General features: G+C 37.8%; 1 protein-coding gene across 28 annotated transcripts in view; it reads right to left on the bottom strand.

Moving 5' to 3' along the window:
* Positions 1 to 12,786, bottom strand: part of DST (dystonin) — a 466,993-nt gene that overhangs the window by 43,745 nt on the left and 410,462 nt on the right. For all 28 annotated transcript variants that reach the window (XM_006110983.5, XM_025182427.3, XM_075923642.2 and 25 more), the window contains 7 exons: positions 11,853 to 12,008; positions 8,375 to 8,572; positions 7,732 to 7,860; positions 4,901 to 5,071; positions 3,552 to 3,707; positions 3,173 to 3,379; positions 936 to 1,055 (listed from right to left, as the gene is read on the bottom strand). In XM_006110983.5, the coding sequence (XP_006111045.3) occupies positions 936 to 1,055; positions 3,173 to 3,379; positions 3,552 to 3,707; positions 4,901 to 5,071; positions 7,732 to 7,860; positions 8,375 to 8,572; positions 11,853 to 12,008 (1,137 nt within the window). The remainder of the gene's footprint in view (positions 1 to 935; positions 1,056 to 3,172; positions 3,380 to 3,551; positions 3,708 to 4,900; positions 5,072 to 7,731; positions 7,861 to 8,374; positions 8,573 to 11,852; positions 12,009 to 12,786) is intronic.

Genomic DNA, 12,786 nt, shown 5'->3' on the forward strand with positions numbered 1-12,786 from the left:
TATATCAATCAGGGCACATTTACATGTAGATCTGAAAGCCTTTGAGTTTGTTGAAAGGCATTTCAGAGCTGTTGTTCCTAAGCAGAGAGAGCTCTCTCCTGCTCTTACGACACGTCTTCACTTCCCAGAATATCGATGCTGCACGGGCGATCTTCCAGAGTTTGATTTAGTGGATCTAGTAAAGACCCGTTAAATAGAACATTGAGGCTTCCCCTGTGGACACCAGAATTCCTACTCCTTGCAAGGAATAAGGGAAGTTGACAGGAGTGTGTCTCCCGTTGACCTCCTGCTGTGGAGATGGTGCCAAAGGTCGAATTAGGGTACACTGACCAGTTACATAATTAACATAGCAGGAGTTGCGTATCTTAACTTGACCTTCTGTGAAAGTATAGACCAGACCTTATATGTTTCGCCCTTGTTACTGACAGTTCCATTCTACCCAACGCTTTTCAAAATTACTGAACTAATCTTACCACTTCATATACAAAGGATATGCCAGTCAAAATACAAGATTATTTCTTCCTTTTGAGGGACTCCAAAACTGTGAAAAGAAGATTTTAAATCTGTAACAAGGCCCTCTGTGATCTGAAAGACTAAAGGAAGCCTATAAAATAATCGCTTTGGATATTTTCTTTTTTCATCCAATATTTTTTTTCTCTCTCTCTATTGAAAGTTTCCATAGTTCCCTATTATTTTGTCTTTCTGCTTCACAGTTAACTTCTTCCTCACAGATGAACAGGGACTGTGAAGAGCCCTTCTCATTCCAACTGATTTTACCAACTGGAAATGAGCCAATATTTTAATTTGATGCTGGCCAACATTCCAGCATAGTGAAGCCAAAAATCTATTGCTCTCTGCTGATTAAACAATGCAGGCTTGATAGACTTTCCTGCCATTGGACTTGGACATCCTGCATTTCATCATTCATGACTTACCTTATGCTGTGTAAGCTGCATCTTTATTTTATCTGGATCATTTGCAATTTCGAGCTCTGAATCCAATGACTTTTCTGATTCTTCCAGCCATGCCATAAGTTTGTTCCAGGCTTCATGAAACTGTCGAAAAACATAGCTTGTATTCACATAAATGTATAAACATGTTAGTGCATAAAATATTCATATTAAAACCGGACATGCCTGCTTAGGGCCAGACTAGCTGCTAGAAAGAAGTGCAAGTACAGAGAAAGTCCAAGGAGCCTTGCTTTCCTCATGGCCCCCGAATAAGGGTCACCCACCCTCAGTTGAGCTAGCTTCACTCTCTTAGCACACTCTGCAATCTTTAAGGGTATCACAGTATGCATGCGTCCCATGACTTCCAGGAAGCAATGAGACTCATAATATTGGTGTGGTGTGGCTCTGTATCCACATGGACCAGGGACCCAAACAGACTCTGTTTGTATTCAGTTCTTACTCAGATAAGAATTCTGAGGGTATTTCTCCTGAGCCACGACTGAGGCTATGTCTACACTACAGAGTTTTTTTGTGGAAAAACAGCCATTTCCCCCCAAAAAACTTGCAGACTGTCCACACTTCAAACACATTTTTGCACAAAAAAATCGAAAGAGCAGAGGGGTTTTTGCACAATACGTATTAATCTTATTGGAATAACTCCTTTTTGTGCAAGAGCTCTTGTGCTAAAAGGTGTGTATAGATGGGGAATGGGTTTTTTTGCACAAAAAGAGGCAATCGAAAAAACCACAGGTGCCCCGGTGGACACTCTGCAAACAGCAATCAGAGTTTCCTTTCGAGAGAGCGTCCAAGCGGTGTGGATGCTCTCTTGCGCAAGAAGTTTTTGCAAAAGATCTCGTCCGCAAAAGGCTTCTTGCACAACAAACCTACAGTCTAGATGCAGACTGAGAGGATGCAGACTGAGAGGATGTTGCTTATTTACTGGACCCATGGATCATTCCTGAGGAAAATAGCAGGAATCGTTTTTGGGATCCCACATAGATCACCTAGTTAAGGATAGTTTCTGTGTGGATTTCTTTCACCCATCAATAATCCTTGCAGGAGAGCATCAGGCTCTCAATCCTTTTTCTCTTCTGCAGCTCAGTAAAAAACAACCTTCTAGGGAAAGAGGCAACAAAGAAGAAAGACTCTAGGGATCTTGAAGCAAAACTTCAAGAGGCATGTCTTCAGAAAGGGAATTTACTGGCCCTGATTTGTCCTCCACACTTTTAAGCTTCTATTAAAAACCCACTTCTGCCAAGCTGCCTATACTACATCTTCTCAACTGCATGGAAAATCCCTGATGTTTCCTTTCCCTGATATCTATCTGTCTCTCCGTCCAGCTGGCCAAAGTGTGTGAGTGTAAAACAATAACTTAGAATCCTTCTTCATCCATTTGGGCTTGCTTGGTCAGGGCTGGAGAGCTGGCTCTTAATGTCAGCACACAACTATCCTGTTCTACACCTCCATGCACTGTTTCTGTTTTCTGATTATTTTGAGAATCACTGTGACCAGCTCTGGAAAGTGTTCTTCCTCTACATATGTGTCTTGGCTTGTGAACATGAACATGACTTCAATAAAGTAAACAAACACTTCCCTGTTGAAGTTCAAACACACTAAGCTCCACTTCCCCAACTTCCATATATGTCCCTTGCTGAGGGACATATGAAGCAGAGATTAAATGACCAATTCCTGGACAAGTGAACCGTGTATGAACATTCCCATGTCTTAAGTTCATCCTCACAGTAAATCAGCAGAGTATCCTTGCCAGAAAGAGGGTATTGATAGAACAGCCAACATAATGACACAGGAAAATAAACATTATATGGGTAAAACATGACACTAAAAAGGAAATAGCAGTCAGTATCTCACTCAAATACTGAAATGAGCCATCACATGCTTTCCAGTAAAAAACTGATTATGTAATTTCTTCTGGAAGGCAGAAGGCACTACTGTACATCTGGAAGCCATACTGCAACTCTCTTCCTTTACAGACTATATTACATTGCTGACAGAAGTTGCTGCTTGGGTTGAAAGTGAAGCTTTTACCTTCCTAATGAAGTGCTCTATGATTAAATCACAGAAATTGCTTCACTAGCTCCAGCTAATAGATTGTTACATTAACCTCAGGCTTCCTTAACAACATTTTCAAGTAACATATCCGTCATGGGCCTAGATTCTGTTAGAGCTAAGTTCAAAGAACTGTGCAATAGCTGTCAAATTACCTGTTTTGCTCTTTTCCTTGCATCATCCAAAGCCCTTCCTCTTTCCACTAAGCGCTGAACCACTTTTTCCCATCTATTCTGTACACTAATCAGTAGATTCTTAATAAGGACAACATCCTGTTTCTGGCTGAAATATTTCAGATGGGTTCCAGTTTTATCCAGTTCGATTATCTGGTCTCGGTGAGAGTTCACTTCTGTAGCAAATACCTTGCAAAGGGAAGAATACCACACTTGAATGTTACTCTTGGTCACTCATGTAACAAATTTTTAAAAGACATAAAACAATTCTGAGTGACAGCATTACAGGGTTGCTTTGCACATTAATACAGTACCTCCCAAGAACTGGAGAAGAATACTACACATCTGTTTCTTTACATACCTTGTGTTCATCAATTTGAAACAAGATAGTGTCCAAGATAAGACTTGGCCTAGAAGCCACATTCAAAGTCTGCTCTGCCTGAGTAAGCCAGTTGATGAAGTCTTGAAGTGAGTTATGGAATTCCATAGCCAGATTGAGGGCTTCTTCCAGTTTGGTCTGAAAATATATATAATTATTTAATTACAGTTTATGTTTAATTGGTGCTTTGTTGAATAAACTATTTTAATAAAATAGATCTTGGAGAGAATCACTATTTTTGTAATATTTTTCCAACTAAGTGTTGACATGCTCTGTATGTCAAATTAACACAATACAGATAAAAGATATAAAAGGAGTTACAATGGAAAAATAGGTGTAAAATTGGGGTGGCTGAGCAGATGGGGTGTGTTTCTATACTCCTGGTGTTGAGCAACAACACAGTTTACAAGTTTCAAGACACAACTCAGGAAACAAAGGTAATGTTCAAGATTTCGGTCTGATCGCCTGGATCAGGCTGTGCTGCTAGTTTTAGCATTTTAATGTTTATGAGCTATTTAAAAAGCATTCAGAGATGTTCAGCTAATCAGATTGTGGGTCTGGCCAAGAATTTCATTTAGTCCTATACCTTGCCCTATGGAGGCTGCCTCATGCTGCAAACTAATTAATTTAATACCATTGTATTATACAGTCACATCAAGAAATACTTTTGTTTTAAAGTTTTAAAGCTGATTTTGTTAATTATTTTTTATTTGTAATTATGTCAGTGCTATTCATTTGCATGCAACTACTTCTGTTTGTGATAATGAATATCATTTACAGTTTGACTGAGATAAAAGAACACAGTGATGATTCATGATGTAATGAAAACTAAATGAAACCAGTAAAAGAAAAATTATGCTTGATATCAATAAAAATCATTTTGTTGAGAAGTACTGATGTTAGAAATAGCCTCCAAAAGAAATCAGTAGAAGCCCAATTGTTGCAAATTTCTACAACTATCCTGGTGATAACTCTAGTAAAATTAATGCAATAATGCTGCACTGTCAGGGAGAGTAAGTAGATGTTCTAATCAGACTTTTTCTTCTCTTATATCTATGATCTCTAATACAAATTCTGCAAAATAAAATGTATCAGTAGACGTTTATACATTTTTATAAAACAGCTTTTCACCCCACAAATGATGTTCTATTATTAACCCATGGGTCCATGACTCATGATAAAAGCACTAGTGAAATTAGCATCATTGTCACACAACTAAAAATTCCAAGTCCTAGCAGCCACATATGTATAGATATTCTACACACAAATTAATTCAACATTAAGTTACTTAAATGTAATTTAAATTCATATAATTATTCTAAGCCACACACCTTTCTTTCACTGAGTTTTGTTTGTACTGAATCCCATTTTACTTTTAAATTATTTATATCTTGCTCAACATTTGTCTCAGCAGACCCATGGCATCTTGCAAGCATCTGCTGGCCTTTTTCCATCAGGCAATTGTACGTCTCTTCTTTGGCTTCAAAGGCAGCACAGAGATCCTATATTAAGAATAAAACAAGAAACATAAAAATCAGTCAGGTAGCTCAATACCATTCAAAAAAGTTAGCATCTAAAACCAATTACATGTTGGGAGTATTATTGTTAAAACTAAGCTAGGAAGCATACATAATGCATAAAAGGCCAAATCAGGAAAAAAAAAGAGCCCAGTTCTCCAGGAAATAAGAATTTAGATGATGTGTCAAAAATTGTAGGCTGTTTTCCAGAATAGATAGGTGGGTTGTCAGTCAGCTGGTCTCTGGTGATTTTAAGTACATACAAGCAAACCACCTGGAATCCTCAGAAGACCCAAAGCAATCCAACATATACCAAAATCAGATAAGATAGTTTGGGAGTATTGCTTTATCTTCTATTCTCTACCTCTCTCTTAACTCACTAGGCACGGCACTATGAACATTTACGGAATGCCATATCAGCATAAGTAACTAATATAACCTACTACCACAATACAAATAACAATAGGCCTCTCAAATGTATCACACTTGACTATACCACATACATTAGAGCAAATTCTCCTTCCCAAAGCTCTGCAGGACAAGAAGTGGGAGTGGCTGGTGGGGAAGAAAGAGGAAGAAGTGATCCTCTGACAGTTCTGGGCTTCCTCTCTATCCCTAATGTACAAGCAGGAGGGAGGTGGTTTCAGGGAGGAAGCCCAGGAGTCAACAGTTGTTTTTTGGTAGGAGAGGAAGGAACTCTGGCTGCTACATTATCACTGTGGAGGGAGAAGCAGAAAGTAGAGCAGGCCCTGAGCTTTGACGTTTTCACAAGCTGGGAGGTCCCAATACCCTTGCCCTATGAAAAGTTAACTGGCCCACCTTGCTCCTTCATTCTCCCCTTCCCCTTTAGAAGAACAATGTTTGTTCCTGGGCTGTTTGATTCAAAATCTCTGTTCCTAAAAAGGCAGAATAGGAGAGAAGCTGGGACAAGGAGGAGCATGAGTAGCAAGGATATCTATGTGGACAGTATGCCATGCACAGGGGTAGTATCCACCTAACTTATCAAAGTGTGGCAGGAGGAGCTAAATTAAGTCTAAAAAGATTGGCCCAAATTAAATTTGTTGGTGAAGGGAAGGGATTGATGGGATACTCGAATTAACTGCATTCGAATTAACTGTACTGGGGAAGCCTGGGCAGGGACCAATCTTTTTTTTCTTAAGCCTCCTTCCAGGGAATTTATTTGTAAGTTTCATAGTTGCTGAGCAACCATGGCAGAGAACTATTCCCAGTTTCACCCTGCAGCTGAAACTAGTTTATTTTATACACATCCTTTAAAATAGGGTTTGTCCTTAAAAATGTGTTTGCTGTGACAAACAATTAAACACAGGTGTTCAACAAGATCACTTGTCCCTAACCTCCATGATTTGTATCACACAATGGCAGGTTTGGAGAGTGCAAGATATGATCAATAATAATAATAATAATAACAATTGGCCTCAGTTTCTCAATACACACAACTGAGCATCACACTATATATGGCTCACATGGCTGCTGTAAGAGCCCATTGCAATTTGAAATCCTCAGGTGAAATTCTATCTACATGAGAAGAATTCTATTACCATTCTGTTTATGGTGTACATGCATTGTTACTTATATATTTACATAGCAACCCAAACAGATACAATGATCTGGTAAAGACATAGGAAGCTGTTTTAAATGTGCAGTATGTATACCTGGATCAAGATCACAGTTGCTCCTGTCTATTGTGTTAAACCTTGCTTACAGATTTTTTTAACTAGTAGATCTGTAGTGTTATAGACTTTGGATTGGTTATAGACTACTGGGTGCCTTTGGGAATCAAGACTACTAATTATGCACAATAAATCATATATAGTTTAAAATATATAGAGAGCAATAGATATCACTCTTACAGTTGAACTAGAAGATCAAAATAAACATTAGGATTAGATCTCATATCCAGTGTTAACAATGTAGCATAATATTACATAGATGGTGTATTACTAGTGATGCCATCCTTTGATGTGAGGTATCAAATCAAGACATCTTTCCACCACTTCCTTAAGTTCTCAATGTCTGAAAAATATATTTTCATAGTATTCTCTAACAGAGGAAGGAGGGGAAAAATTCAAGCATCCTGGCTAACTTTCCCTTGCTAAAGAAAATAGGAAATATGTGTGTTCCCAAAGTTCTTACTCAATCCATACTACCATTCAGATCTGTGAGAGTTTTGGGTAAGTAAAGAATGCAAGATTGAGCCTGCTATTTAAGGCTATGTATAGAGAATGTAGATGATGCTTATATTCAGCCTTTATATTCATGTTTAATAATATTGATTCTGGAAATTAAAGATACAATTTTGAGGATAAGGGAGGAAAGAAGAAATGTAAGTTTCACTGCAAAATTAGTAAACATATCCACATTTATTGCTGAGATGAATGCCCCCAAAACATTTTTATTACAGTCACAATGTTAATCAAGAGTGAGAACTAATTAAGTTTGAGCATCTGCTACCTATTTTCTTTTGCAACCCAGCAAACTACAATTTAGTTTTTGCTAGCAGAAGTTCTTAATATCCTGTACAGCCATTCTGATATAGAAAACATGCCTTCTATTCTCTGTAAATGACCATGTTAGTCCTTGAAACCTAGACCCTTCGCAAAACTTTGTAATAGTAAGATCCTTACCATATGAGTATTAAGCTGCTCTCTTGCAGTTTCTGGTAAACCTCCAACAGGTTTTGATGCTAACAGCTGCCGTTCGGTGTCTGTCAGCCACTGCTGCATATCTTCAACTTCACCATGAAAACCTTGGGCCTAAATTACACCATATCACTTTAGAGCATGTTTAAATATTTTGAATTTAAATAGCTGCTCAGAGGTAGAATAAGCTTAGCTACATACTAAATCAGAGATTTAAAATAAGAAAATTCTAAACAAATATATTTGTTACACTTAAAGTTACTTCATACAATTTAAAAGATGACATACCACCGAACACCTGAAAACTACAAACATATAAAACTGTTATAATAGACACATATATAAAACTGACAACAGAAATAATTTTGAGACCAATCCTAACACGAATTCACCTACACAGAGTGCACAATTCTCAAAAATACAGGCCAGAATTGAGAATTTTGGGTCAGCATTTTAAAAGGATAGTGGCCAACTGTGAAATTTACACCTGAATCCAAATTATCCCCAAATATCTGTATTTTTGCATCCATGGTTTTGATTTAGACCCATATGTAATACATAGATCTGTATAGTTCATGCAAGTGGTTCTTTTCTTAGTTATCCCTTCAAGTTTTCATTTCCTGATCACCTGGATCAAGGCACTGTCCAGCTGCTGTTTCCTTTGTTCTGTTTTTTTCAACACATTTTGCCAGCGCTGATTCAAAAGTTCCAACTTGCTCTGTAGATTGCTTGCTTCTTCAACAGCACTTGATTCAATCAGATCATTTCCTGCTTTCTTAACTGTTTCCACAGTGGACTGATGAGCTAACACATCATTTTGTAGCACCTAAAGGAAAAACACAATGTGGAGTGCTGTTCATTTTTGTAATTAATTGAATTAAGTTGTCCATAGTCACTGAATCATTTTAACTATGACTTAGAAACAATATTCATAATCAACACAAGTTTTAGCACCTAATTAAGACAGCATAAATGAATCTCACTTTGATGGAAAGCAGTATCAAATCATTGAGCCAAACAACATGTTTCAGTTTTATGCTAAAATAAAACATTTTCTTTCTGAATAACATTACAAAGTTAGGGCTTGTTTTGGTACTGCTGATAGTATGTTGCCACCATGCAGGATACCCAGTACTCGGACTGCCATAGCACTGAAGTTGCTAGACTGCCTTTTCCCATACTCAGTGTCATCTTTTGTGTTATATCAAAGTTTCATGGTAGGTAAAATTGGGGAATGGTCATGCAACTTCCTATCAGATACTCCAGCAGGCTAGAAAACAAAACACTCTCCTTTTTGGAAAGATATGCTATTTTCAGGAGATGAAAAAAAAACTTTTTTAAAATTGAGGAAAATTGTTTAACATTTTGAAATAAGGAATATTAGGTGGGGGAGAATGGCTAAAAAAAGTGGATCATGGGCCCAATCTGTAAAATGAAAGTTTGAGATTTCTCAGATCTAGGGATCCCAGCTAGCTCCAAAAGTGTTAGACAACAGAGACAAGATAAAAGTTGAAAAAATGTTTAAATAAAATACATATAGGGGTCAACTACACAAATCCAATGGAAGGAAGAATCATTAAGCCAATAGTGATCTTTGTGTGTGGGAAAGGTCTTATATTATCACTTTTATTCCTGCTTAAATATTGAAGAAACCAACAGTTATTTTAATAATTCCCACCAAAAGGAAAAAGAAAGGGGTATTCACAGAAGCAGATGCCTCTTAAACCTTCCTTCCTGATACAGTTCCCTCGGGACAAAAAGCTATTCTTTACTGAGTTCTCCAAGAGGTGGATGTTTTTCCACACTAGAACAGGAAGCAGCACTCTGTGAACTCTCCAGCTTATAAACTCCAGTTTAAGAACAGGAAGAATGCTGCGTAATGTTGTTTTCTGAACTCCTTATAGGCTATAAACACCTTATTTCAATAAGAAGGCAAGAGACATATGGATGAGACACTTATTTATGTAGTGCTTTTAAGAGGACCCCATTCTGAAGTTGGTCATGTATATGAGAGAAATGTCTTGCTTCTCTTTGTACAGTCAGTTTTGGTGCCTTGTATCTGGTCTTTAAGAAGTCTTTGAACTAAAATATTGAGTACTTTTCAAAGTCAATGCAAGGCATAATTTAAAGTGCATGCTTTTGATATTCTGAAGGAAGGAGAAGTGACATCTAAGGATTGGAGTGTGATATGAAATCTGCATGACCTATGAAAGCATGCCTTCAAAAACAGTATTGTGCCACCCAGAATTGCTGAGCATTCTTCCTCCAAGAAGATATTATAGAAAGTGGAGGATCTTTCCTATTTGCCTACTGCAAAGAACTCCTTGCAGTGTGTATGTGATGGACAGGAATGCTGGCCAGCATTCAGTAACTAAAGCATTAAAACTCAGGTAGCTAGGGGGTGTTGGCAAGGAGCCAATGGGAAAAGGTGTTGAAATTTGAATTGGGAGCTATACATGCCTGTTGTTTACCTTGGGTATGTCTACACGGCAGTCCTCTTTCAAGAAAGAAATGCAAATGCAGCCGAGCGCAATTGTAAATGAAGCACAGATTTGAATTTCCTGTGCATCATTTACATTATCGCGTCCAGCCACTATTTCGAAATACCCTATTTCAAGATTAAAAAATGCTGTGTAGACGCAGTTATTTTGAGAAAAACTCTTCTTTCAAAATGACTCTTAAGGTTTTTTTTCTCAAAATAACCGCATCTGCACAGAGTTTTTTAATCTCGAAATAGAGTATTTCGAAATAGCGGCCGGACGCGATTATGGAAATGAAGTGTGGGAAATTCAAATCTGCACTTCATGTGCAATTTTGGTTGGATGAATTTGCATTCCTCTCTTGAAAAAGGAATGTAGTGTAGATATACCCCTTGTGTGAGTTTTTAGCCAGGAGTTGAGGAAACAAGATGAATTAAACCAGGCAGAACTACCATGCCTACAAAGAACATTGGGCATGAAAATAGACTGGACCTTGAAACACAGGTCATAAATAGATAAATAAATGTCGATTTAGTTGTGATCAGGTTATTTTCTTTGTTTTGTTGTTTGGTTAAATTTCTCTGTGCTCAATCCATGTGCCCTCCATACATTGTATTTTAAGCTGTATCCCAGAGATACAATTTCTCTTTGTTTTAATCTTCTCAGTTGCTATATAATACCAAGCAATCTACTATGCTTTACCAAGTATATCTTTTTTTGTTAAAATCACCTATTTTTAAGGCTATGATTTGATTCTTGTGTGCTGGAATGTAACAGGAGGTCTGTATATGCATGCCTAAAACTGAGAATAGTGATAAAACTGAGAGGTCAGCTATCAGAGATGGCAGATTTTTTTTCAAGTCCTCTTGTGGTAAAAGAGTTTGGGGGTACCCCTATGGAAAAAGTTCAAGTGCTTTCTTCCTGGGTCCAAGAAGAAGGGGTTTTTCACTTGATGGTGGCAGCCTGTCTCCTAAGGCCAGGAAATCTGTGACCTTAGGGAGTTTTTTTAAGCAGAAGCCTTATAGGTATTTTAAGGCCTCTTGTGGGCTCCACGTTCTGCACTTGGAGTGCCAGAGTGGGAAACAGCTTTGGCCGTGTACCATAGCAATAATGAATAATGTTTTGCAGAGAGTTGGTGGCAAAGGCATAGGTTACGCCTATAATTGTTGGACATATGAGAGCAGCAGATGACAGTCTGAGCAAAAGGAGGTACAATTCTGCAAAGCTCCAACAATTTCTTTGTTCTCTGCTGAGGCTGGGGGCACAGCTGTGTGTAGCTCAAAGTATATTTCACAGGCCCTGGCCAAAATCAGGGTCAGCGTGGAATCAAAGAACCACAGGGGAAGGGTCAGGTACAATCCCTCTTGACTTCCCTGGAACAAGTGGGGGTGAAGGGGCTGGAGGGAGTGCCAGCTCAGTGCTCAAACACATGAAGCCAAATGAGAGACAGTAATATTATCCATGCAGCAGTTATTACAGATTTTAGAGCTGCGCTCTCAGTCTTAATCTGTGTCCTGAAAACATCTATGACAATTATTTAACAAGTGCAAAGCTTCACAATAAGAAACACAGCATAAAAAATAAACACCAAAATAATGTCGCAGCGAACACAGTATAGTTACATACATGATGTTTGGCAAGTTCAATTTCAATAGCTTTGGGGTCCCCACCCACAGGTTTCTGTTCATTCAGCAGGTCTTCTGTGTGCGTCAGCCATGTCAGTAATTCATCCAGGGCATGCTGGAACTGTCCCAAAGCTAACAAGGCACCTTCCAGCTTGTGCTATAGAAAAAATAAAATTAAAAACATCAATGAAACTGTTTTATGAAGCTAATGATCCAATTGGCTTAAACTATACAGAATGCCAGTCAACTCTCGCTTCACTGAATGAGAAGCCTGAGTCTGGTAGTGACAGCACTAACCAGAGGACAGCAAAATTATTCTTGCTCAAGCAACAGCTCTATAGTCAAAGCTGAGCTGGCAGTTCCATTGTACAGCCTTAAAATTATAGCTCTAAACTCTTGGCCATTTCAGATTCTATTTTAAAACAAGACACAGAAAGTCGGCTATCTCAGCACAGAAAGAACTGTATTTGTCTTTATTTAGATTTTTGATTTGAACTTAAATGCTATTTGTTCCAAGGTCTTTTTAATGAGCTTTGGCTTTTCCAGTAAAATGGTTCAATTTAGAAAGAATACACTTTTCTAAGCACATCATTTTTAAATTTGCCCATCTCATTTTGATAATTCAGTGTTTTAGAAAGAACACTGAAGTGACTAGTTTGTAAATTTAAAAAAAGAGTTTAGCACATTGTTTTTGTGTCTGTTCTCCTGTGTGTTTATAAAGTGTCTGATTATAAATCAGCAGGATAAAATATCATCAAAACCAAAATGAAACAAAAAAGATTTGATTTAAAACTTGTTAGAGGAATTGTAACATAAAATTCAGTAAAATGTGAAACACTCTTTTAACTAGCTGTATTTTTTCATCTCTAAAACACAAAGAAAAATATGTTACGTGGCCTGATATAATTAAATGCATAAAAAGGTATGTCAGCAGC

Source organism: Pelodiscus sinensis, chromosome 3, assembly GCF_052426305.1.
Source record: "Pelodiscus sinensis isolate ZL-2025 chromosome 3, ASM5242630v1, whole genome shotgun sequence".
Taxonomy (NCBI): Eukaryota; Metazoa; Chordata; order Testudines; family Trionychidae; genus Pelodiscus; species Pelodiscus sinensis.